Source organism: Cetorhinus maximus, chromosome 1, assembly GCF_964194155.1.
Source record: "Cetorhinus maximus chromosome 1, sCetMax3.hap1.1, whole genome shotgun sequence".
NCBI lineage: Eukaryota > Metazoa > Chordata > Chondrichthyes > Lamniformes > Cetorhinidae > Cetorhinus > Cetorhinus maximus.
Window position 1 is genome coordinate 4,317,935 of NC_135879.1, and position 26,768 is coordinate 4,344,702.

The window sequence follows — 26,768 nt, forward strand, 5'->3', positions numbered from 1 at the left end:
GGAGATCTGAATGTGTTATCAGAATGTCACACCCTATAATTGAATCTAAGGTTGTCACTTACTGTTAACTGCTGAATGTCCGCAGCTGGGTTCAGATCCCATCTGTAAAAAGTGGCGATTACCCAAGGTTTTAAAGCTTAAAAATCCTCAGCAGAATAGGTTTGTGCAATATTTAGCACGAAGGTTCCTTTTTCCGCACCTGCACGGGCCTCTTGTGCTATTTTTTTGAAAAGCCCGGGCAAAAGTTGCACCAGAAATCGGTCCCAATGGATCAGTCCAAATTTCCACAGGTTGGGTTAACCTAACAGCGGATGTGCGATTAAAAACAGAATTTACACTTCGTTATCATGTGTTTAAAGTCTCTGCATTTTGTTTTTTTTTAATAAAAAGGTTAGGTAGGGGGGCGGGGGGGGGACCCGATTACTACGAATCTGGGTGGCAAAGTCTGTAACGACATAGAATGAGCACAAGAAGGTGACCATTCGGCCCATCGTGCAAGTGCTGTCTCTTTGAAAGATGTTCGGTTAGTCCCACCCTTTCACCATTATAAACAGGGACTGTATTCCCCAAAAAGGACATCGCCGGCTGCAAAATGTTTGGGGACGTCCTGAAGGCGCTATATTAATGCAAGTTCTTTTTTTTTTGCATAATCTGCATTACGAAGTTATCTTTTTCTAAGAAAGCAAGAGTCTTTATCCAGTACAGCGCTCAGATGTTAAATCGTTAAGTGCACAAGAATGTGATTTTAACGTGAAATATGCTGCAACATTTGGACGAATGGCTTTATTTTGTTTAAGAATGTGTCCTCGAGTTAATCATTGAACTCAAAAGCTATTTTACCTTTAACTCCCTCTAGGAAATGCTCCCACTTTGGATCACTGCGGACAAGCATTTGACTGAATGTCTGGCAGCTGACGTGACGCCTGGTACAGTGAAGCCTGGAACTGCCAAATGCTTTGCCTTCATTTCTCGGTGGCGGGGGCTCGGGGTGCTGCTGCTGTGAATGGGACTCTCCCCGCCCATGGCACCGGGGTCTCGGCGTCCTCAGCGCCCGCTAAAGGTCGAGGGGACAGAGCCGCGCCGGGAGGACCCTCCCGGGCAGTGACCGGCGGCGAGGCCCCAGGGAAGCGACTGCACCGACCCCGGCTTCCCGCGGAGGAATTCGGAGGAACCGGCGGAGATCCGGCGGAGCGGGCCGGCGGCCCTGGCGGAGATCCGGCGGAGCGACGCCAACCGCCCGGGGGGTTGAGGGGCGAAGCGGCGAGAGCGGAGCCGGCGGCCGGCATGAGGAGAGAGGAGACCCCGGGGGACCCTCGCCCGAGAGGCGCCGGCGGCGAGGAAACTCGGGCGGGGGAGAATGGATCTGGCGGGCTTTGCTTAACGGGCGAGTCACCCGCCGAATTTTCCGGCTATGAAACCGCCGCGGGCTCGGATATTTACGAGAGTTTCAGTGATTTTGATGGTAATGGTGGCAAAATTGGATCCACCAGCGAGACTGACCCTTTCCGTCCCTCCTTTGGAGCGCAACTGGGGGGTAAGGACGGCGGTGCTGAACTCACTTGGAAAAGCGGGCGAAGGGAAAGTGAGTCTGATCTGTTGTGGGGTCATTTCCAGCCGGGCAGGAACGACGAGGTGCATTTTATCACCACCCATGAAATCCAATTGTATGAACTGGACCATGATGGGGATTGTGAATTTGGCCTGGGATCTTCCTGTGCTCTGGAGGAGAGCAGCATCGTCTATTCCTTCCTGGACAGCAGCTCGTTGGAAAGCGATGCATCCGAGGAAGGCTCGGAGACCCCGCGTGGCACCAGCTGCGCCGGAGAAACGCCGCCGCCGGTTTCGGGCGCAGCGGAGGAGGCGCCGGGACAGGAAACGTCGAGGAACGGAGAGAGGGTAGCGGGCGGAGGGCGCCCGGCAGAGGCGCTGCCTGGTAGCGCCGGTTCCACCGGGCACATCCACTTGTCGATCAGGGCAAGTTCGCGGGCGGTGGGGGAAAATCGCAGCGACCAGGAAAAGGGGAAGGTCGCTTGCGCCCGTTCGCAAGAGGAGGAGACAGAGCAACGTCTGCGAGGAAATTCGGAATGTTTGACAGGGAGAGCCAGGGCGGATAGAGCGAAATTCGCAGCTAAAAGCAAAGTGGGGGGCAAAGGTTTGGAGTTTTACAGCGGCAGCTCCAGCGCCGTGAGTGAACTGGACGATGCGGATAAGGAAGTTGGCAGCCTAACTGCCAGGGCTTTCCGCAGTCTCGCCTGCCCCGGTGATGAATATTTTGACACTGACTGCTCCGGTGATCGATCAACCGGTTTGTCATCGCTGCCAGAGCGGAGCATTGGGTTGAACCGTTGGGCTGAATACGTTGACGCTCATTGTCGCAATGCGATGGAGAACAGAAATCCGAGCGAATTTCCTGGCGGAACACCAGCGTTAGCCGTTGGCCCACCGAGAGAGGAGGTCCCGAGCAACAAGGCGGCCACCGGCTTGGAGGGGAAACACCTACCGGTTAAAGAGGCGGCTTGCGCCGTTCACGAGAAGCAGGAAAAACCGGCGGAAGCATCGTCAGGGGTTCAAGCCAAAAGGCAAATCCAAGTGACTGGCAAATTTGGAGAGATTGGATCCAGGGTCATTACCTTAACAGAGACTTTAAATTTCAACTATGATGTGAAGGAGCAGGTCCCAGCCAGGAGAGAGAGCCAGAGGAGTGTCCATCCAGTGGTCAGGAATTCCGGAGGATCGCGTTGCGCCGATGGGGTTACGGAAGCGGCGCCCAGGGAGCAGGGAGGCGAGAAGGAGACATGGAGAGCGGCCGGAGACATGGAGAGCACACAGAAAAAATCCAAATTCGCCTCCAGCCTCTTACAGAATGTGATTTGGAAGAAGATGCAATATGAGCAGGAGCTGAGGATGGAGAGGGGGGAGATTACCGACACCTCGTTCGCCGGTCGGACGAGCCCGTCCCTCAGCTCGGAATTTCCCAAAGCGGCGACGCGAGACGCGGACCCGGGGGATTTGCAAAAAGCCAATTGCAACCAGTCCAGCGGCGGGAGCGGCGGCGGGAGCCCGGAATCTTCCCCTATCCCGGGGGAAGTTCGCGGCGAAGCGGCCAAAGGTACGACGACCCAGGGCTCGGTGACCACCGGCCGCAACTTTCCGGCCCCGGCAGCAGCAGCGGCGGCAGCTGGCGATTCGGTGAAGGCGGCTGGAGAGAGTTACAAGGGGATGAGTTTGTTCCAGAGTCAGCACAGCGCGTTCAGATCCTGGAAAGAGGGAGAATGCAAAAGGCAGCAGAGCGAGGACAGAGAGACCAGAGAGAACAAGGCGGGCCAGCGGGTGCGGGCGCAGATTGGGCGGCAGGCCCTTGGCAAAGAACGGAAAATGTCCCACCTCTTTGTGCCGAGCATTCAGAGGGCGGGGAAGGGGACAGGGACAGGAAAACGCACCACCCAGCCTCAGGGAGGAGGACATTTACCCCCGAAAGGGGCAGGAGGAGCCGCTGCAGACGGGAACGCCGCCCCTTGCAGGTCGCCAGAAATCCGGATCAAACTGCGGAGCCGGCGGGAGAGTGAGCCAAGTCCATTCAGCATTGCCAAGCTGCTGACTCCCAATATAGGGGGCGGGAATGCGGGCAGCCTGCCGGCCAGGTCAGCTGATGACCCCAAATGCCAGGCGCTCTCCGCCTCGCTGCTAGAAGAGGCGCTGCAGGGGGGCGAGGACAGGAGCAGAGCTCCGCACTTCGCCGTGCGGGACCTCCGGGACAACCTCCACAAGCTGCAGGCGCCCATCCACCAGGTCCGGGACGTCAGGAAGCTGGTCAAGAGCTCCTACCACATCTTGACGCTGGAAGGCAGCGGGCGGCCCCGCCAGGAGCCACTGCCGCCCGGCACCGTCAGCTCCTTGCTGCCCATTGTCATCAAGTGCCAGGCGGTCAGCAGGAAGGAGAGCGGCCGGAGCCCGGACCCGGACCCGGACCCCGGCATGAAGAACAACTCCTCCTTCGTGCACCGGGCGCCCGGCCGCCTCCCGCTCCAGGAGGCGGCGGGCGGCATCAGGAGAGCGGCGGGAAGCCCGCCCGCCGTCCCCGCGGGAGCGGGAGCGGAGAAGCCGCTCAGCCCCGGCGGGAAGGTGACCCGCCAGCAGCTGGCCCTGGAGAAGCTGACGGCGGCGGTGAAGACCATGGAGGAGCTGTACGTCTTCGACAAGAACGAGTGGAAACGCAAGAGCGAGTCCGGCGCCGGGTCGCTGGCCGGCAGCCATCTGCTGTCCCTGATCGCCAGCGAGGAGGCTTCGGGCCCCCCGCCCGAGCGGGAGGGGCCGGCTCGCCCCCCCGGGCAGGATCCCGCCCGCGTCAGGTCCCCGCCGGCCGCTCCGACGAAGCCCCCGGGAGCCCCCCCGAGCCTCCAGCCCGCCCACAAGTGCACCGTCCCGCAGCTCTTCACCGTGGCCCCGGTGCTCCCGCATCTCAGCCAGTCCGCCCGGGAGTCCAAACCCGCCCGCGTCAGGTCCCCGCCGGCGCCGCTCCTGCCCCCGCCGCCCGAATTTCGCTCGCTGCGGGCGCCCCGCCGCCAGTGCCTGGAGGAGAGCGAGAAGCAAAGCCAAGCGGCCACAGCCGTGCAAACTCCGGCGGACAGCAAGAGCTGCGCCCAGTACCAGCAGCAGCAGCAGCCACCGCCCTCTGAATTCGAGAACTACCTCACCATCCCCATCAAGCAGCCCCCTGCACAGCCGCCCGCCGCCGCAGCCACCTACTCCCTGCGGAGCCCCAGCCCCAGACACCAGCGGGAACCGTCCCCTGCCACCATCTACCACCAGCCCCCGCCTCAGCGCATCGCCTTCACCCCGCCTCGGGTGCAGCCCCCGGAGCAGATCAGCCCAGTGAAGGTGCAGCCGCCGGTGCTGGTGGAGAGCCCCCCGGTGCCCTGCTTCCCGGCTCCGCACACTCAGCGCAAGATGTTGCTGGACCCCGCCACCGGGCAGTACTACTTGGTCGACACGCCCGTGCCACCAGCCCACAGGCGGCTGTACGACCCGGAGACCAGGCAGTACGTGGACGTGCCCATGCCCCAGCAGCCCCTGGCCCCCATGTCAGTGCCCATGTCCCCCATCGCCATCAACCCTGGCACCTACGGCACCACCTACATGATCTACCCTGGATTCCTTCCCACGCCCGCCATGCTGCCCACGCTACAGACTCAGCTCTCCCGGCCAGAGAATGAATGCAATGAGAGCGGGAAGGCCAACAGTACAGTGGGCCAGCACAGTGAAGTCCAGTACATGGAAAGCCCTTACTACTTCCCGACTGGGAAATCCTTGAACCGTACACACACTCTGACCTCTCAGCACACAACCAGGGCCTCCAAGGGCTTCTCAGATAGCAAGCCAGTGATCAGCATCACATCACAGCCGGGGCCAAGGATCATAGCCCCGCCTTCCTTCGATGGAACCACCATGAGTTTCGTCGTGGAGCACAGATGAAAGCCCTGGCACGCCTAATGTAAGTATGCACTCCTGAGCAGCGAGCCTGTTGGGAGAGCAATACCAGCTGCCCATTAGACCAGGTTTAATCGTGCAAATATTAGGACTAAGGTAGTGAAATCAAAATCTTAATGCTTTTGTGTAGTGCTTCGAATTGGGCACCAGAGCATAATTCTTACACTACTGGCATTGCAGCCTGAAAGCCTGGGGCTAATGATCTGACCGAGTTCAAGTCCCATTTTGGGAAAATGGGCTGGGGAACTTAAATTTGCTTGTGTAATTGAGGAAGTCTGCAACTGGAAGAAAGCTAGCACCAGGAACAGTGAGCGTAAAACTAGCAGATTGTTGTAAAACCCCATCTAGTTCACTAATGCCCTTTGGGGTTGAGTGGGGGGGGGAGGAAATCTCAGCCATCCTTACCCGGTCTGGCTAAAATGTGACTCCAGACCCAGAGTAATGTGGTTGACTCTTAACTGGCTTTAAAATGGCCTGGCAAGCCACTCAAGGAGATGTGCATTAAATACATTGATGTCCATATCCCGTGAATGAATAAAACACCTTTGTTTAATGAGAATTTTCAGGCTTTTGCACGATGTAACATCTCACGAATGTGAAATATGTTAATTAGGAACATGAGTAGGTCATTCAGCCCCCTCAAGCCTCTTCAATGTCCCCGCCATTCAATTAGATCACGGCTGTTCTGTATCTAAACTCCATTTAGCCATCTTCATTCTGTAACCCTTCATACACTCGCCCAACTAAAATCTATCAATCGTCGTTTTGAAATTTTCAGTTAATCCCCAGCCAGAACGATTTTTGGGTGGAGAGGGTTCCAGATTTCCATTACCATTTATCTAAAGAAGTGCTTCCTGAATAGCCGAACTCTAAGTCTCCCGCCAGAGGAAATGGTTTCTCTCTAAACCATCTTAAACCCTCAATTCGACCACTCCCTAATCTTTCATACACTGGGACAGTACTTCTCAAACATTTCCCCACTGTGACCCCAGACTGTGAGCCAGGTGGGGAGATAGAGCTGTGAGTGGAGGTGGGGATGGGGGGGCGGGGTGAAGGTTTTGGGGTGGGGTGCGGGGGGGGCGGGGTGAGGGTTTTGGAGTAGGGGGGGCGGGGTGAGGGTTTTGGGGTGGGGTGGGGGGCGGGGTGAGGGTTTTGGGGTGGGGGGGGTGAGGGTTTTGAGGTGGGGGGGGTGAGGGGTTTGGGGGGGTGGGGGGGTGGTGAGAGTTTTGGGGTGGGGGGGTGGGGGGTGGGGTGAGGGGCGGGGTGAGGGTTTTGGGGTGGGGGGGCGGGGTGAGGGTTTTGAGGTGGGGGGGGTGAGGGGTTTGGGGGGGTGGGGGGGTGGTGAGAGTTTTGGGGTGGGGGTGTGGGGGGTGGGGTGAGGGTTTTGGGGTGGGGGGCGGGGTGAGGGTTTTGGGGTGGGGGGCGGGGTGAGGGTTTTGGGGTGGGGTGGGGGGGGCGGGGTGAGGGTTTTGGGGTGGGGGGGGCGGGGTGAGGGTTTTGGGGTGGGGGGGCGGGGTGAGGGTTTTGGGGTGGGGGGCGGGGTGAGGGTTTTGGGGTGGGGTGTGGGGGGGGGCGGTTACTGTTTGAACTGCAGGGTTTTTAAATACAAAGCACCAACCTTTTCACTGGCTTTTTTAGAGCCCAAATCAGCCTCAAAGGTCAGTCAGTTAGACTAAGCCCACCATTTAAAGGGGCTACGCCGACGGATTTAAAGGGGCCTCGCAGCTGTGAACACTTGGTCAGAGCCATTGCTGCCTTAGAGCTCACGACCCCAAAATCTCGTCTCACAGCCCCGCTGGGGGTCACGACCCACAGTTTGGGAAGCCCTGCTCTAGGGAATACAATTTACAAGAAGTATTTTCAATGCATGAACAATAGTTAGCTGACCTTTTAAGACCCTTTCATTAGAGATGGGTACTCTAATCTTCAAATTTTACCCTGCCTCATCTTCCCTGTAAAGCTAATCTCAAAGTTTATAAAACTTTGCATCTTTGCTAGGGCACAGTTTTGTTGTTGCTTTCCAGCACAGGACAAGCTGAACCAGTCTTCATATGTGCACCTTGTCAGTGGGACTATTCTCAAACGGTGTAAGTGGATGCAATAGCAGATTGAAAATATCATCTAATACCCACCTGTACAGCCGCTGTAGCTACTGCCATTTTTGTTATGGTGCTGAGACAGGTGGCCAGTCAACCAACACTTGCAAGGGCCAAACTGGAATCTTGTGACCTACCTAGGACCCTGATTGCAATTTTGAAGTAAAGATAAGTGGAGCATGTATCAGTGTGACACGCCACCCATTCCCACTGACATTGAGCAGCCTGACCAACATTCCTTAAAGAGGAAAGCTGCTGAAAAAGCAAACAGCCAAAATAACATTCCTTCTAAGTCACACAACAACTTGGAAGTTCCTGTGTAGGTATCACCTCACAGGTCAGGCCCTTTAAGTTAGCATGCAAAAAAATTTAAAGGGCCACGCACCTGAACAAATTGCCCACGTGCTCCTAAAGAATTGGAGGGGACCTTGGGCCAAAAATCATTTTAAGCTTTATTTTTGTGGGGCTAGCAAAAACAGAAGCCTTTCCCAACTGGTGAGCTGCCTCAGAATGCAGCTCAAAATGACTTGAACCCAACTAACGATGCTAACAATGGCAGCAGCAAGTCATCACCACCTGCCGACAACCATTACACATCTCAAATTCAAACTAGTCTCAGTAAGTGCAAACAAGTCCCTTTGCCTGCAGAGCCATCACAATCAATGATCCCTCTAGCTTCTGTTCAATGTGCACAGCTGGCTTGTTGCACTGTGTGGCCCCTTTAAAATTGGGCGTGGGTCTGCACAAGCATGAATCACCAAGGGACTGTGGCTTGTGTGCGGCCTGTTGGTTCCTTGCGCAGCACATTCCCATTTCCTACATGGTTGTGCACCAGCACAGCTTAAGAAGGAACATTGATCATTGCCAATCTTGAAACTGCCCTCAACCATGGGCCTCACACACAAACACATTTCCAATAGGGATCATTGGATAACTATCACCAGCTGGAACGCTGGGTAGAGGCTTCCCTTGTGGCATTGTGAGCCCACTCACAAAGTCTAACCACTGCCTCGGATGAGATAAACTACAGAACCAGCATGGAGTAATCTCTGGTTAGGTCTCAGCTGGAATATTGTGTCCAGTTCTGGACGCCTCACTTTAGAAAGGGTGTTAGGGCCTTGAATAGGGTTCAGAAGCCATTTACTAGAATGGTGCTAGAGGTGAAGGACTGCATCTATGTGGAGAGACTGGAGAAGCTGGGATCGTTCTCCTTAGAGCAGAGAAGGTTGTGAGGGGCAGAGATTTAATAAACGTGTTCCAAATTCTGAGGAGGTTTTACAGATTAAACAAAGAGAAACTGCTGTCACTGGTGAGTGGACTGGCTGTGAGGAATGAGCGGGGGTGAGGGGGGTGATGGGGAGGAAGCAGGGCTAACTAATTAGCTCTTTCATAGAGCCAGCGCAAGCATAATGGGCTGAATGATGTCCTTCTGTGCCATTGATTCTATAAGCCTAGTACATTCTGAGTCAAGTAGCTGACCTACTCATTGACTGACTTAATCAGCTCCTCCATTAGAGAACCCAACTTCACACCAGATGTCAACCCAAATAAAAAGTAAACCTAAATATATTGCTATTCCCTCCTTAAAAGCCACAGAGTGTGGACTGGCATCTGCACCAATTTCCATTCTGCCAAGTTCCAGCTTGGTTTTGTCAGTCCACCTAAGTTCCTTTTTCATCAAGACAAACTTGCTGGGTTTGTACTGTTCCCCAGCGAATATTGTACTGGGACTAATGAATGTAAACATCTCTAAAACAATGGCCATGTGCATTTCTGACAAATCACCTTTTTCCTTTATATTGAACTCAACAGGCATAGAGTGAGATAAACATCATTCTTTATTGATGGCACAAAGTAAGTTTTCCTTTGCTCTGTGGCCCATCTTTTGATGTCTAATTCTAGAACCTAGAAAACAGTAAATACTCTGCAAAGTTTGCCCTGCCTAAGCCCATCTTCTGAAAACCCTCACCAATGCCATTGTTACCTCTAGATATGACTATTCCAATGCTCTCCTGGCTGGTCTTCCATCTTGCACCCTTGCTGTCTGTATCCTAACGCATCAAATCCCATTCATCCATCCTCCCCTGTGCTCACAGAACCACATTGGCTTCCAATCCAGCAAAGCCTCAATTTTAAAATGTGCTTATTTATTTTCAAATTCCTCCATGGCCCCACCTCTCCCTATCTCTGTAACCTCCTCCAGCCCTCACAACCCTTCAAGATCTCTGCACTTCTCTGATTCTGGCCTCTTGAACATCCTCAGCTGTAAGCGTTCCAGCATTGGTGGCTGTGCCTTTAGCTGCCTGGGCCCTAAGCTCTGGAATTCCTTATTTTGCCTCTCTCTCCTCCTTTAAGACACTCCTTAAAACCTACCTCTTTAACCAAGCTTTGGTCACCTGTCCTGATATCTCCTTATGCGTCTTGGTGTCATATATTGTTTGACACTCACTGCTGTGAAGATCCTTAGGATGCTTTATTACATTAATGGTGCTATATAAATGCAACTTGCTATTGTAGATAGGAGTGGTATATAGGTTTGTATATATTTTATATAGTTTAAACATTAATCAGAGAAGTAACAATAAAAATAGAGCTTTTATTAAAAGAGGAGAGGTTTATTTTTAATTAGTATTGGCTATATTTTAAAAGAATGAGATGCCATAAAACAAATTTTTAATTTTTAAGAACAAAATAAACATCACATCAGGAGATTTATTCTCTGTTCAGTTTTCACACCCATTATCACCCCAAAGCATGTTTGAGTGGTGGGAGATCAGCTTTCTACATGCAGAGGTGGGAGAAGGAATTTTTCATTTTTCTAAGGTGAAATGGTCAACTTCCTCAGTGCCCCCCCCGCCCATAGCGTAGTGACGATACACACCATGCAAACTTGTTACTCACGACTGAAATGACTGCAGGCACTTTCACCTGCAACTGTACGAGCTGAATATCTTAAATGCCAAGTTACATCGCTGCTCTGACTTTAGTGCGATTCCGAGTTAATTGTCCCTCTTTCACAGAGGAACGGTACGTAAGCCTGGGGGTGGCGGAGTGGGAGGTGTGGGGCAAGGGACATGGGGGGAGAAGAGAAGTTACAACAACATAAAATCTTGCCAACAATATATACTTGGGAAGTGTGGTAAATTGTGACAAAAGGCTGGAGGAGGATATGGACAGGACAGCGGGATGGGCAGGTAGGTGTCAGGTAACACTTTCACCCAGAAATACGTGAAGTCGTGCACTTTGAACATAAGAAACGGGTAAGAACATATACCATAAAAGATGAGGTTGTAAATAGAACAGAAATGCAGGTGGGCTGGTGCACAGGTCATTAAACAAAGCAGCGTACAAAAGAAATATAGGAACACATGTAGGCCATTCAGCCCTTTGAGCCTTTTCCTCATTCAGTTAGGTCATGACTGATCTGTAGCTTAACTCCATCTACCAGTCCGGGTTCTGTAAACCCTGAATACCCTTGTTCAATGAAAATCTATCATTCTCAGTTTTTAACTATTTAATTGACACCCTGCGTTGGGTGGGATTGGTGGGGGGGGGGGGGAGGGGGAGGGGGTAGAGTGTTCCAGATTTAAGAGCAATGGTTTTGAACCCAGAAGCATAGTATAAAAAACAGAGAAGGTCAAGTTACACGTCTGTTTAATATTATGAAAGTGTTTGATAGATTAGACATAGGGAAAATATTTCTGCTTGTGGGAGAATCCAAAACAAGGGACCATAAAGATAAGATATTCACTTGTAAATTCAATAAGGAACTCAGGAGAAACATCTTTACTCAGAGTGGAACTCACTACCACAAGGAGTGCTTCAGGTGAATAGTGTAGATGCATTTACTGGGAAGTTAGATGAACGCATGAGGGAGAAAGGTATAGAGGGATATACTGATAGGGTTGAGATGAGAAGTCATGTGGAGGATAAACACCAGCATAGGCAAGTTGGGCAGAAAGGCCTGTTTCTGTGCTCTAAGCACTGTAATTCTATTTAACTTTACAAAGTCTGTTTCAGACTGTAGTTGGAGTATTGTGTGTAGTTCTGGCTATCACGTTATAGGAAGGAAATAAAGGCAATGGAAAGGGCGCAGGAGTAGTGAAGATGGAAATTTATAGTTATGTAGAGAAACCTGAGAAGTTTGGATTTTCACACTGGTACTGAGAAGATTAAGTGGGAAATCTGATAGAGATCTTCAAGGTTATGATGAGGCAAATAGTGAAAACTTATTTGTATTAGTCAGTAAAATGGTATCAAGTTTAAGAGAAGCACAAATATTAATTAAAAAGGTGATTAGAAGAAACACCAGGTGGTTAGAATGTGGAATTCTCTGCCACAAGCCACCACTGAAGTAGAGTTCATAAACTCCTTTGAAGAGGAATTAGATAGTTTCCTATATATAGCACCATTAACTCAATGATGTGTCTTAAGGCTCCTCACAGCAATGATCAACAAACAACATCTTTTATCATTGAACATATTCAGGGCTGAATTAGATATATTCTTGACTGACAAGGGAGTCAATGAGTTTTTTTTTTATTCGTTCATGGGATGGGGGCATCACTGGCTCGGCCAGTATTTATTGCCCATGAGAACTGTGTGGCTTGCTAGGCCATTTAGGAGTCAACCACATTGCTGTGCGTCTGGAGTCACATGTAGGCCAGACCAGGTATGGACGACAGATTTCCTTCCCTAAAGGGCATTAGTGAATCAGATGGGTTTTTACGACAATCAACAATGGTTTCATGGTCATCATTAGACTTTTAATTCAAGATTTTTAGCTGAATTCAAATCTCACCATCTACCATGGTGGGATTCAAACCCTGGCCCCCAGAGCATTACCCTGGGTCCCTGGATTACTAGTTCAGTGACAACACCACTACGCCAAGGGAAGTAGAGTTGAGACCACAATCAGATGAGCCATGATCTTATTGAATGGCAGTGCAGGCTTTTGGGGCCCAAATGGCCTACTCCTGCTCCTAATTCGTATGTTCATATGCTAGTACTGTCTGTCATTGAGCCACATAAGGTGTTATTAGAGCAGAGGGTCAAAAGATTCATCAAAGGGATAGGCTTTAAGGAGCATCTTAATGAAGGAGAGAGAGTCGGAGAGATTTAGGGAGGGAATTCCAGAACCTAGGACCTAGGCAGCTGAAGGCACTGCCGCCAATGGTGGAGTGATTAAAATCGGGAATGCTCAAGAAGCTAGAATTAGAGGAGTGCAGAGATCTCAAAGAATTGTGGGGCTGGAAGAGATTCCAGAGATAGGGAGGGGCGAGGCCACGGAGTGCAGTGCAGGTCAGTGAGCTCAGGGTGGTGGCTGAACGGGACTTGGTGCAAGTCAGGACACAGGCAGCAGAGTTTTGGATGACCCCAAGTTTATGGAGGGTGGAATGTGGGAGAGCAGCCAGGAGTGCGTTAGAATAGTCAAGTCTCGAGGTGATAAAGGAATGATTGAGGGCTTCTGGACCAGGTGAGGGGTTGAGTTGATATTACGGAGGTGTAAATAGGAAGTCTTAGCGATGACACAGATATATGGTAGCACTCGCACGCATTTAACCACCACATAATGCTTTGTCAGCTATCACATATTTTGGTAAAGGGTCGTTGTAGAGTTGAAAACTTAAAATCCTCAACAGATCTCCAGTGATTTAACATATGGTGAGCCAGAAGATACGCTTTTTTATAATGACAGGAATATTATAACCAGGTAGTGCACATTGCTCTTGGTAAATCAGATGATGTAGAATGACATGAGCTTTATTGCATGCAGCAGATAGGTACTCTGCATCAGAAACAAAATACGATGTGCTAAACATTTAAAATAAAAACTGAAAATGCCAGACAACAGCCAGAAAGAAACAGAGCTATAAGATTACTGGGTGATGATCTTTCATCAGAATTGGGTGAAGTTTGAGACCTAACAGTTTATAAGCAAACATAGGGCTGGGGAAAAGGGCAGATGTTACTCTACTGCAATGGTGTGATTTTGATTAAGCTGACCTGTCCCTTTAAATCCCAATTGCCTGAGAGGAAGGGAGGAGGTGTGCAGTTTGTTAGTTTATGGCTGTACATTAGATATAAAGCAACATGAAGCATCAACTCATAGGAGTCCGTATATTACAACCTCTGCTGCTGATCTTTGTATATTTTTCTTCCATTTGTTGGCAGTTTTTGAGCAGTGACACCTGAAGTGTGAAACTTGCAAAACTTAGATAGTTATACATACTGGAATGATACAATTATTTCTGATTTATTGGTCATCTTGCCTATATTGCGGTAGTTCAATTTCTACTAAGATTACTCATTTTGCCTGCTGATGGTGCATCATAGAAGATAGTCAGAGAGTGTTTTGTTTGTGTCTAATTTAAGATGGTGGAGTTTACTGTAAGTAATCCAAAGAGAAAGTCAAAGCTGGGTTGTTGTGTTGCTGTTAATAGCTCCAAGCTGCTTGCCCTATCTAATGTTAAGCATTTTCGGAGCTGTGCCAAGTAGCCAGTTGCTAACATTCAAAACAAAGTTATTGATCACTGTCATAAATACAAAATATTTATAGTGCAGAAGCAGGCCATTCAGCCCAACATTGGTTGGAGATTTTGCCCCACAAGAGCCTCCTCCTGCCCTACTTCGTCCAGCCCTATCAACCTATCCTTCTATTCTTTCCTCCCTCATCTAGTCCTCATCTAGTTTCCCCTAATCTGCATCTATACTCTTTGCCTTAACTACTTTAAATTTTTCACGTAGTGGAGTCTCCCTTCCCACAATTCAAAGAGTCGGCAGGCAACACATCCCTGGCAACTCCAAGTGCCCCGAATGAGCATTAAGTGGCTGCAGGTGGGACTTGGGAGGGAGTCCTGCCTTAGAGAGCTGCCGGCCAATCTGATTGGCCGGCAGCTCTCTAGTCCCTGCAGCGACAGCACTGCAATGGACAGAGGGGGAAGTTCAGGAAGGAGTCAGAGCCTATGTGTGTGGGGAGCGGAGGCCAAGATAAGTTTAAGGGCAGAAAGGGTAAGGAAGTTGTGGGGGGGGGGGAGTGGTGGGTGATGGGGGCGTTCTGGGTGTCAGGGGAGAGGCCAGGGTAGGAGTGGGAGGTCCAAAGGCCACCGGACTTTAGGGGGGTGGCGTGTGCAGTCAGAAGGGGCTTCTGATGGAGGCGCCCCACCCGCTTCCTGGTGGAGGCCTAGGCCCGTTGATTTTCAGGCATGCCCCATACAAGGTCAATCCTCCTGCCAGCCTAAAAATTGAGGCTGGGCATGAAACGGCCCCTGGGTGGCCAATAATTGGCCACTTAATGTCCTCAATTGGTGCAAGGGCAGGCTTCCCAACCAAGACCTTGCCCACCCCAGCCTAAAATCGCTGCGAGGTTGGCACGGGCGGGAACCCAGAGGGAATCCTATTCCTTCAATTTCACACGCCACATGACCACGCCCCCCCCCCTCCACCCACCCACCCCCCTAAAACCCACTGATGGGGGAGTGTAAAATTCTGGCCTATGTGATAGTGAGTTTCACATTCTTACCACTCTCTGGGTAAAGAAGCTTCTCCTGAATTTCCTATTCAACTTATTAGTGATCATCTTATATTTATGGCCCCTAGTCCTGGTCTCCTGCACAAGTGGAAACATCTCTGCATCTACCTTATTAAACGTGCTTCCTGACATAACCGCTGAACAGCCAAGCTCTCACTTGAAGTTTCTGCTCCTTTGTTCTAGACTCCCAGCCCGCACCCATCCCCCACCCCACTGCAACTCCACCAGGTAGATAGCTTCTCTTCATCAGTCCCATCAAACCCTTTAAGCTTAAGTACTTGGATCAGATCACCCCTGACCCTTCTCTACTCAGGGGCACACAAGCCTAGTCTTGCAACCTGCCCTTGTAATTTAACCCTCAAAGCTCTGGTAACATTCTGATGAATTTGCACTGCAATCTCACCAAGGCCAGTAGATCCTTCATGAAATATGGGGAAGAATTTTCCCTCCGTCGGGGGGAAGTTCAGGAGTGGGCCCGCGCGGGCATGCCTCCGATCGGCGCCCCCAATTGGGGGCGCGCCGCCATTTTAAGTGGGCGGGCTATGCGCTCCCTGTGCGGACGGTGGGGGGGATTCCCTAAGCTAAGTGCTGCCTCAGGGAGATCGGCAACAAATCCAAAAATGTGAAATATAAAAAAATAAAACTTCCCTGACATGAGCCCTCATGTGATACATCCATCACTTTTAATTAAACTTTTATTAAATTTTTAGAAACCTCATCCAAGGTTTGATGCTTTTTCTGAAGCCTGCCAGGGCTCCCGGCCTGCCCACCAACCTTTTAGGTTGGACGGGCAGGTCCTTTAATTACTTCAATTAGTTTTTAAATGGCCTCAATAGGCCGTTGACAGGTCAGCGGGCGCACAGCTGATTCGGCTGCAACCCCGCCGACCTGAAAATTGAAATGACGCGGGGTGACGTCGGGAGTTCCACCCAACGTTGTTTTACGTGTTGGCGAGCAGGCCCCACCCCCCTCTACTCACCAAACTCAATATCCTGCCCATGGTGTTCAGAACTGAACGTAGTACTCCAGATGGAGTCTAACCAGAGATTATGTAATTTAAACCTAATGTCCTGCCCTTTTTGTTATCTCAGACCCTTTGGGACAAATGCAAACAATTGGGATGTCCTGAGGATGTGAAGGCGCTATATAAGTGCAAGGTTTTTCACATTACTTTCACAAACTGTTTAAGATTTGCTATTACGATCTATAAACTTGTTTGAACTACTCAAGTTAGGAACAGGGGGAGGCCATTCAGCCCCTTGAACCACATTATGCCATTCATGTGCATTCTTCTTAACAGCTAACCATTGTAAATTGCTATGTCAACATGTCCTATTCAATTTTGCTATAGTGTAGTTGCATGCTCTGGCCACTAGGTGACTGAGTTTCTGAAGATTCTCCCGATTCTGTTGCCATCTTGACAAAAATTTGTATTCATCAACTGAGCCTAACCCTGTATCACCAGCGGATGCTGTGAAAATGGTAACTAAATTTTTTTTTTAATGTATTTTTTCACATTTAATGTAGAGGCAAGAGGAGCAAGCGTGCCCCTCCCAGCTCCACAGTGCCCCTGGCACCAGGGGACCAGAACAGGATGCAATGCTCGAGGGGCTGGCTGACCAGAGCATTATATGTTAATTATTTGCAAAATTCTTTGTGTTATGTATTGAAGTGGGTTGCAGGTGAATAAGTGAGGGCACACATCACACACGTGTGCTGCTGTGCTCTAGAACACAGGACATAGGAGCAGCAGTAGGCCATGCAGGTCCTCAAACTGCACCATAATTCAATAAGGTCATGGCTGATCTGATCTTGGTCTCGTCTCCACATTCCTCCATAACTCTTGACTCCCCTTTAGTTCAAAAATCTATCAGTCTCAGTCTTGAATATATTCAGTGACCCAGCCTCCACTGCTCTCTGGAGTAGAGAATTCCAAATATTAACAGCCCCCTGAGAGAAGCAATTTCCCCTTGACTCTGTCTTAAATGGAAGAATCCTTATCTTTAAACTGTTCCCCCTGGTTCTAGATTCCCCCACAATGGAGAACATCCTCCCAGCATTTACCCCATCAAGACCCCCCTCAGAAACATATATGTTTCAATAAGATCACCTCTCATTCTTCTAAACTCCAACGAATAAAGGCCCAACCTGCTCAACCTTTCCTTGTAAGACAACCCCTTCATCCCATTGAATCTTCTCTGAACTGCCTCCAATATAAGTATGTCTCTTCTTAAATCCCTCCGTGGTCCCTGTGCCTTTTTGAAAGTCCACCTTGAGTCTTCACTTCCTAATCTACTACACGCAATGGAGCCTGGGTGTGTACAGAGGTGGGAAGCTGTGGAACCCCCCCTATAGACCCCTGAGATGGCAGAATACAATCCCTCCCTAGCTGTGAGCATCCTCACCCAACAGTACCAGTGCAAGGGGCACCTTCAGGACATAGACAGAATTTTGGGGATGTAAACCAGGCAGCAGTGGAACAGTCACCATTGTACTTTTATACTCCACTCTTGAAGGTTCTGCCCTTTTTCCCTCTGGCACTTATTCTGGACTTGGTGCTCACTTCTGGGCTGCCAGTCACTCTGATACTGCTCTGCTCGTGGTCTTGGTCTCATTAGCCTCAAGAATCTCCTTGCAATCTTTTGGGATGTTTATGCTGGCCTGCTGTAGCACAGCGAAAGATGTGCCTATCTGAGCCGCTCTTGCAGGGTACTGCAATGGAACGGAAGCTACCCGGGCAACAGTGGAGGAGGGGCAGTGCCTGAGACAACTCATGAGATACTTAAGGTACATCAAGACCTGAAATCCGGTGCCATTGACCCTCTCTCTCCAGCTCTCTCATGAACTTTGACTCACTTTGAGATGGAGCATTAAAGCTTTCTACTATTTTTGTTAGCCGGCAATCAGTTCTCCTACACGCTGAGCGTCCAGGCACACAGTGCTTATGACCTGGTTCATTGAGAGCAGCTGCCCAGGCAGAAGAAGCTTCCTTGGATCACAGTTTATTTTAAACTGATTAACGCCTCTGCCAAAACAGCAGGGGAGAGAAAGCTCATTAAGCACTTTAAGGCATTCATACTTCAAGTCTTCTGTTGGGTCTGTGGCTTGTGTCTTTTTGTAGGTATGATGACGCAATGCTTGTGTGTCTCAGTCTCGATCTACCTATGTCTCCAGCCCTAGAGCTAGCCACAGCACACGCCTCCTGTGCTGCAATTTCTCTGTAAAGACAAAACAAAAGGATCAGAGTAAATGGAGAGCTAGCACCACCATGGGTGTGATGGGCCAAGTGGCCTCTCTGTGACATCCTATGATGAGCTACAGGCTTAAGCCTCTGGGATGGTGCTCAAACCCTCCAACCGTAATGCTATCCACTGAGCCACTGCTGGCATCTACATTAGCAATAATCCAGAAACAGGTCATCTGGAACCTTGTTAGCCCGGGAGTGACGGGCGATGTTGGAAGAAAATGTATGAAAAAAGGAACAAACAACTTTGAGGTATTTGATTTTAATTGTAAAGGTTATAGCTCCTAAACGGCAGGGCAGGGGAGGTGATGGCATTGTGGTGTTGTCACTGGGCTAATAACTCCAGATCCCCAGGGTCATGCTCTAGGGTACCCACGTTCGAATCCCACAGATGATGGAATTTAAATTCAATAAAAATCTGGAATTAAAAGTCTAACGATGACCATGCAACCATTGTCAGTTGTGGCAAAAACCCACCTGGTTCACCAATGTCCTTTAGGGAAGGAAATCTGCTGGTCTGGCCTACATGTGACTCCAGATCTACAGGTTGTCCTCTGAACTAGGGATGGGTAATAAATGCTGGCTAGGTCAGTGATACCCACACCCCATGAACAAATTATAAAAAAAACTCTTCAGCAGACACAGCCCTCTAATATATTAGTTCTGCCATCATAGCATGTAGTTTTGAACAAGCACAATGTTTATGTATTGTATTATCTTGCACACCAAGTTACTCCAAACTTTCACCGCTCTGCCCTCCAAAATTAATTCACTTATCAGCAATTTCCATTTATGTCGTCTGTTCTCTGTTTCCTAACATACCGTGAAGTGATAAGAGTCTAATTTTAACTCTGGTCTTGTTCTTTGCATGGGCAAGAAACCACGTAGGTTAGAAACTCACTCCAGAAAAGAAGGCCCATTAAAATACTGCCCGACAGACTTCCCGCCTGTTCCGTGTGGGAAGCAGCAGGAAACCCTGTGACCCGGAGTTGGCCCATGGATAGCAAGTGGGAGGAAGGATCGCGTATCGAGGCCATCACCTGGGAAAGGAGGAGGGAGGCGTGAGGCCTCGCCAGGGGAAGCCTACATTTTCCTCACGGGGTCCGAATGACAGGTGGCTGTCATTTATTTTGTTTAGCTGAAACAGGTGCTGTCTCCAAAGAACAGGGTCCTGTGTATTAATATATGTCGCTTCCAGTACATATAGTGACAGACATTTGCTGGCTCATTCCTCAGAACAATGCCTTGACCAATCAGAGTCAAGCAGCCTGGTTTAAATTTCAAACAGTGTTTGGCAGTTAACTGTTACTATCAACTGGTGCATTCTCCATGGCAACACATCTACCAATCAGAGTCCACTTGCCAACTAATCTGCACTCTCTCCTCATAAAGTATAAATTGTTGTTCCCTTTACATTTGGTATTCTTTCGAATTGTCCTGATGCGTGCAAGACAAAAAGCTTCGACAAAGAAGTCTCCTTTTTCAGAAAATACTCAAGTTCTGAATTACCAAACGACTATTAATACACTGCCTGATAGGGTGGTGAATACAGATCGAAGAGTAATCTTCCAAAGGGAAATGGTTAAATACTTGGTGAAGGAAAAACATTCCAGCAAATATAGGGAAATGGTGGGGGGGGGTGGTTGGGGAACAGGACAAGGGAGAGGCAACAAACGCAAGCCATGCTAGTGACGCTCATATCCCATGAAAGATTTAAAAAAAAACAGACTGCTCTTCAAATGAGCCAGTGCAGACTCAATGGGCTGAATGGCCTCCTTCTGTGCTGCACTATTCTGATTATTATAAGAATCCTACAATATTTGCAGAAGAGATCACTAATCATATCTGTGTAGTCCTGCACTCGGACTGTCCATCATGAAGTGCCTGACGGCCTCAGAGACCTGTAGCTGACCCCTCTCCCCCCGAGGGCTGTGGTCTTCACATGGTGCAAGTATCCCTCGTGAATTCATGGACTGGCTGAATTAGCGGCCTTTGGGATTAAGTGCACAGTGGGCTGAGTTCTCTGGTTTTATCACACTTGGATATTGGATGAGGCGAGTGGGTCTAGACTCTCATACCTCACTGCTGCTCAGGGGTCCCACTCCTACACCGGTCAAGGATTCGTGCTAAGGGGGCGCCCAGCAGGGCACGATTGCAGTGAGCACGGGTCAGGCAGTCCCTTGGCGGTATCACATCTGACCTCCCACCTCTTGCCCTTCCACCTCAGTGATGAAAGATGTGGCAAGAAAATGGACATGACCAGCCAGCAACTGCATCACCAGACCTGGTGGCACCAGTTACGCAGCCGCTGGAGAGGCTGAATTGTGTTCTATGTCAGGCCCTGGCACACACTGAGGCTCAGAGCGATTCCAGTTGCAAAATGTTTCCACTGATAACGGCAATCAACCTCCTCTACTGTGACTGTCAGGGTGAAATGCGCTAAGTACCTTTCACTGCTTGCCAGGTTTACTATTTAATTCGTTTGCATTTTATCACATCGGTGCCATTAACAACAACAACTTGCATTTATATAGTGCCTTTAATGTAGTAAACCATCCCAAAGTGCCTCACAGGAGCAATGATAAGACAAAGTTTGACACTGAGCCACATAAATAGATATGTGTATAGGTGACGGAAAGCTTGAAGAGGTATGTTTTACAAAATATTCTAAAAGAGAGATAGAGAGGTTTAAGGAATAAATTCTAGGGCTTAGGGCAAGAGTTCCCAAACTGTGGGTCACAACCCCCAGTGGGGCGGCAGAGTCACATTTGGGGTTGCAAGCATCCCCCCTCCCCTAAGCAGCAATGGTGACTGTGCGGAGGAGATGACCCAGTCTAGAGGTTCTGGTAGAACAGCCCTGGACCCACTGGATTGATGCCGCCAAACAGCACAGGGCAGGTGGTGAGCCCTAAGTGAGCCTTAACTTCGGAAAACACTTCTAATGGCGAGTTCCAGTGGGCCCAGGGTGTTTGTGTACCAACCTGGTGCAGCTAGAGGCCAGCAAGAGTAACTCAGTCACTGTCTGAGTGCAGGGAAAACTAGGTGATCACTCAGCTGAGTGGGAAGGTGAATGGCAGCTTCAAACTTTACTGTGTTTCTGTTCCTGTCTGCCTGTTGTACAGGCTCCATACCCCAGGCTGGAGACACTGCTTCACAGGCATCGGAAACTAGACCAAAATGGGAGAAGGGGAAAGGGACTGCTGAGTGAGTAGGGGGAGGAGTGTTGTGAAGAGAGGTGCGTGTGTATGTGTGTGTGTGTATGTGTGTGTGTGTATATGTGCATGTGTGTGTGTGTGCGTGTATGTTAATGCATACGTGTGTATGCATACGTATGTGTGTGCGTGTATATGTGTGGGTGCGTATGTGTGTGTGTGTGTATGTTTCTGTGTATGTATATATATATATGTGTGTGTATGCGTGTATGTTTCTGTGTACGTATATATATATGTGTGTGTGTGTGCGTGTATGTTTCTGTGTATGTATATATATATGTATGTGTGTGCGTGTATGTTTCTGTGTATGTATATATATGTGTGTGTGTGTGCGTGTATGTTTCTGTGTATGTATGTATATGCGTGTGTGTGTGTGTATGTGGTGGGGGAAAGGGACTGCTGAGTGAGTAGGGGGAGGAGTGTTGTGAAGAGAGGTGCGTGTGTTTGTGTGCATGTGTATATGTGCATGTGTGTGTGTGTGTGTGTATGTGTGGGTACGTATGTGTGTGTATGTTTCTGTGTGTGTGTGTGTATGTGGTGGGGGATAGGGACTGATTACATTGGGTCTGTGAGGGTGGGGAGAGGGGCTTCACTGAGTTTTCTGTCACCAGGGAATATGGACAGCTTGTCTGAAACCTACATGGGTTCATAAAATAGTAATACTTTTACACAGCGCTTTAAAACACAGATTTTCGTATTTATATGATATAATATTATGTGTTGAACTTTATTCAATTCCTAATGATTATACACTGAACGTTACTGTGCTGCTTTATTGCTGTTTTGTTTTTGCTGGTGTCTGGCGCCCGTTAGTTTCCAGGTTTTAAAATGGGGGACATATTGGAAAATGGTTTACAAAGCTCAGGCTTAGGGCCTGGGTTGCTGAAGGCATTGTCAGGAATGGTGAAAATCAGGAGTGCAACAGACGCCATCATTGCAAGAACGCAAAGACCTCAGAGGGTTGTAGGGCTGGAGGGGGCCGGGTTACTGTGGCTGTTGGAAATCTGAAATTAAAACCAGAAAATGTTGGAAACACCTAAGCAGGTCAGGCAGCATCTGTGGAGAGGGAGAAACAGAGCTGATGGTTCAGGTTAGTGGCCTTTCAACAGAAACGGGAGAGATTAGAAACTGAGTATTTTATAAGCAAACCTGGAGCTCAGAAAATGTGGGGAGGAATAGCAAAGGGAAGGTCGGTGATAGGGTGGATGTGAGGGGGTGGTGAGCAGGAGAGATAAAGTGACAAAAGGGATGGTGGGATGATAAGGGGACCAGTAAATAGCAGAAAACAAGTAAATAGTTTCAGCAAAATCATTTCCAGTCCCATTGTCTGAAAAAATGGGAGTGATGGTTATTACCTAAAGTTGTTGAATTCAATGTTGCAGCTAATAACGTGCCTAATATCTAACCGTGTTTGTTTTGTACCTTCATATACACCTTTCTTTTCCCGACAGCGTTGCATGTGGATTTGCAGGCCGGTTATGAGCCTGTTTGTCTGCATCATGAACGCTCATTCCTCAGCCAACAAGTCCTGGAGCGGGACTTGAACCCACTGCTCCTGGCTCAGAGGCAGGGGCACCACCAGCCAAGCCACGAGGCCTCCAATACCTAAGTTGTGTCAACATAACCCCTTTTCACTGATAGTGTAAGACATTGGGAGTTTGGCTTGCTGCTGCCTGAGGGTAAAATTAGTGTGATAGATCCCCTCTTGCCCCACACCCCTCCCCCCGCTCCCCCCCACCCAGCCCTGTTATATTGTGAGGGTGAAAAACGGGAGGCTTATATAACGGAGAGCCTGCAAGGTCAACTTTACACCTAGGTGGAAATTTGAAAAGCTACCTCTTTAAATTTGGCCAGCTCTTGGGCGATGTGTTGAAGAAAGCAAAACCTTTGTTACGCATCCAAATATCCATCAAAGCTATCTTTATCTGCTGTCAGTGACACAGAGAGCTTTGTTTACTTTGCCATGGGAACCCAGGTCTCTGCCAAATACTAGCTTCCCACATGTTGATGATAGTCCGCTATTTAATGGACTTACTCAGCTTCCTGGTAAAGGTCATTCTTCTTGTTGATCACAATTATAAAGATAGCTGCAGAGCCAGGCAGAGATTTCAAGTAACGAGAGAATAAATTTGCAGGACGCTATGAAAGGGAGTGGGAGTGGAACTAGCAGAGCCAGAGTCGCTCTTGCAGAGGGCTGGCATGGGCACAAATGGGCCAAATAGTCTCCTTCTGTGCTGTAACCGTTCTATGGTTCCAGCAAACCTGTTTAAAAAGATCAAAATCAATAGAGAAAAAGAAAAAAGGAAGAAATTGAGACATAAATTCCCACCACAAATTATCAAAGTATACAGAGATCTTCAAAGGTGGCAGGACAAGTTGATAAGGCTGATTTTTTTTATAGGCTAAACTTTCGTACCAATTTGCTTAGTCCACAGCTGGACTGTTGTGTCCAATTTTGGACGCCACACTTTAGGAAGGATGTCAGGTCCTTGGAGAGGGTGCGGAGGGGATTTACTAGAGTGGGACCCAGGGATGAGGGACTTCAGTTGTGTGAAGAAGGGGTAATTGTTCTCCTCCGAGCAGAGAAGGTTGGCTGGGAGATTTAATCGAGGCCTTCAAAATTATGAGGGGATTTTGATAGAGTAAATAATGAGAAACTGTTTCCACTGGCAGGAGGGCCAAGTAACCAGAGGGACACAGATTTAAGATAATTGGCAAAAGAGCCAGAGGGGGAGATGAGGAGAATTTTTTTACACAGTGAGTTGTTGTGATCTGGAACGCACTGCCTGAAAGGGCGGTGGAAGCAGATTCAATAGGAACTTTCAAAAGGGGATTGGATAAATACTCGAAAAGGAAAAATGTTCAAAGCTTTGGGGGAAATAAAAGGTGAGAGCTAATTGGATAGCTCTTCCAACGAGCTGGTACTGGCATGATGGGCCAAAAGGCCTCCATCTGTGCTATGTGGTACTATGATTCTGTTCTACTCTAATCACATACTTCCTTATAATTGATCATATCCGATATCTAGCTTCTTTCACCTTGTTTATGAAGGTTAAGATGGATTGTCAAATATAGGTGCGGCAATGCAAGATTTGAGACTAATTCTGATATTATCTATATTTGTTTAGGAGGAGATGAGAATGAAGAATGTTGTATGAAGACTGCTTTACAATGCAAAACAACTTCTTAAAACTTCCTTAGGATTTTTCTGTTCTCACGTGTAGTTATGTGTGTTTAATATCATTTCTTTACTGTTCAGAAAAAATTTTTGGCAGCATGTATAAATATTTTATGCCAGAGCATTCAATGCCCTTTTATTTTAACTACTGAAAACACTATATGACTGTGCTTTTGCTCATCATTTTGCTATTAAAGATGGTAACTGGTTTGTCATTGGAGTGAACCTTGTGCATGACAGCACTTTGATGGTGAAAAGGTTAATTGCAGTTAGTCACAGATAATTTAACACTCGGCCTTAAAAGGCCTCTAAGGAATAATTCAGTGACCCTGCTTGAATTTGTGCACATTTGACACCCGCGCAATGCCAGAGTGTTCAAGAAAATATTATTAACAGTCGAGCCCTAACTTTCTTTCTCCGTAATAAACTGTGAAATAGGTAATTCAGCGAAGGATAATCAAATTTATAGCAATTCCGCCTGAACCATACCTCAATTTAAACTTTATTAAAGATTTAAAGCAGTGTCTAGTAATAGAGCTGTGCAAAACAAAAAAAAAATACAGTATCGAACCTACAGAATATTGGTCTGGTTTTAGATTTCATACAAATTATTTGATTTGGGCATTCTGATTCCTAATAAATCTAGATGGCTGTTTACTCATGACTTTGTGACAATACCTAGTTGTACAGTAGTGACTTAGCTTGATGCTGCTTGCTTTTTTAAGCAAAGACTTTTGTAAGGAAAAGCGGATACCTTTGGTGTTCACTCTGACAGTTATCCAGTGTAAGCACACCTAATGGTTAACTGGTACCAGGCAATGATAGCATAGATACAAAAGAAGCAGTGGACATTATTCATAATGATAGTAACTTGAAGCCCTTGGCATTTTAAGTCATAGCCCCTCTCCTTGGTGCACTGCCACTTGTACATTGGCCAGAGTCTTATGTCCTCGGTCCAGGGCAGGATGAAATCTCCCTGAAGAAATATAAGAAAGCAGTTCCCAGATATCCCTCTTTTTATTTTGAGGTCTGCTATCAGGCGCTTGGTTGTGCCGCATGGACATATTTTGCAGCATTTTTGTTTTGAAAATTCTCTGGAGGTTTGTAGCTCCCTGAGGCAGACGGCTGGCTTCAGGGAGCTCAGTGGAAGCGCTCACCAGCACCGGTGGTGACACCGGCGCTCGCCCTCTTCCCCACCCCCCCGCCGGCAGAGCTGAGCCTTTCTCCGCGCGCGTTTCACGCCGGCTGCCCCGATCGTGGTCGGGGGGACCAGTTTCCCATCTGCTCCCAGGCGCCCAATCAGCAAAAAATTCAGGCCGTTTTACGGCCAATTTTATTCATTGCACTTCCACCAGGGAACCCCATCCTCCGGGTGCGTTTCCATGCTCCCCGTGGATTTCCAGCTTTTAAAATGAACATATATGGACATGATTTTGCCCTTGGCTGGGGTGCTCAGTGGGGGCAGTCGGGCAGCTGACCGCCACCCGCGATTGGCTCCGCTCCGCGATTTCACGCAGGTGGTCGGACGGGCCAACTAAGGCCGCCCTGCATGGATCCCGAGTGGTGGCGCTGAGCACTACCTGTGCGGGCGAGCGGGGGGAGGAGGGAGAGAGGGCCGGGCCTAGCGCACAGTTCGCGCATGCACGCGGAAGAGCCCTTCAATCTCCCTGAGGCACGGAGCTGTCTCAGGGAGATTGAGGCGTTTTTTTAAAAAAATTAATGAGGACAGTAAAAATTTAATAAAACACGTCCCCTCATGTGACTCTGTCACACGAGATGGGACATGTTTTTAATTCCAAAATAAAGTTTTCATTTAACGTTTATTTTTTATTTAGGAAAGCTCATCCCGCTCGTGGATGAGGTTTCCTAAAAAATGTAAAGGCCGCTTGGCCTTTTTGCCTGCCCGTCAACCTTAACCTTGGACAGGCAGCGTAAATTTGAATTTAATTAGCTTGTTAATGGCCTTAATAGGCCTTTTAATTATCGGCGGGTGCGCAGCCGACTCCGGTGCATGCCCACC

General features: G+C 48.8%; 1 protein-coding gene across 3 annotated transcripts; it reads left to right on the forward strand.

Moving 5' to 3' along the window:
• Positions 1-1,101: 1,101 nt before the first annotated feature.
• On the forward strand, positions 1,102-25,906 carry LOC144697050 (uncharacterized protein C4orf54-like). 3 transcript variants are annotated; one of them, XR_013580304.1, is made up of 3 exons: positions 1,102-5,491; positions 22,391-22,660; positions 24,699-25,906. XR_013580304.1 is itself a non-coding variant. In XM_078568872.1 (2 exons), the coding sequence occupies exon 1, from the start codon at positions 1,285-1,287 to the stop codon at positions 5,470-5,472; it is 4,188 nt and encodes a 1,395-aa protein (XP_078424998.1). In that variant the 5' UTR covers positions 1,102-1,284; the 3' UTR covers positions 5,473-5,491; positions 24,699-25,906. The 3 variants fall into 3 exon arrangements, 2 of the variants coding, with proteins under 2 accessions (XP_078424998.1, XP_078425120.1); XM_078568872.1 differs by lacking the exon at positions 22,391-22,660; XM_078568994.1 differs by lacking the exons at positions 22,391-22,660; positions 24,699-25,906 and adding an exon at positions 16,642-17,043.
• Positions 25,907-26,768: the final 862 nt, after the last annotated feature.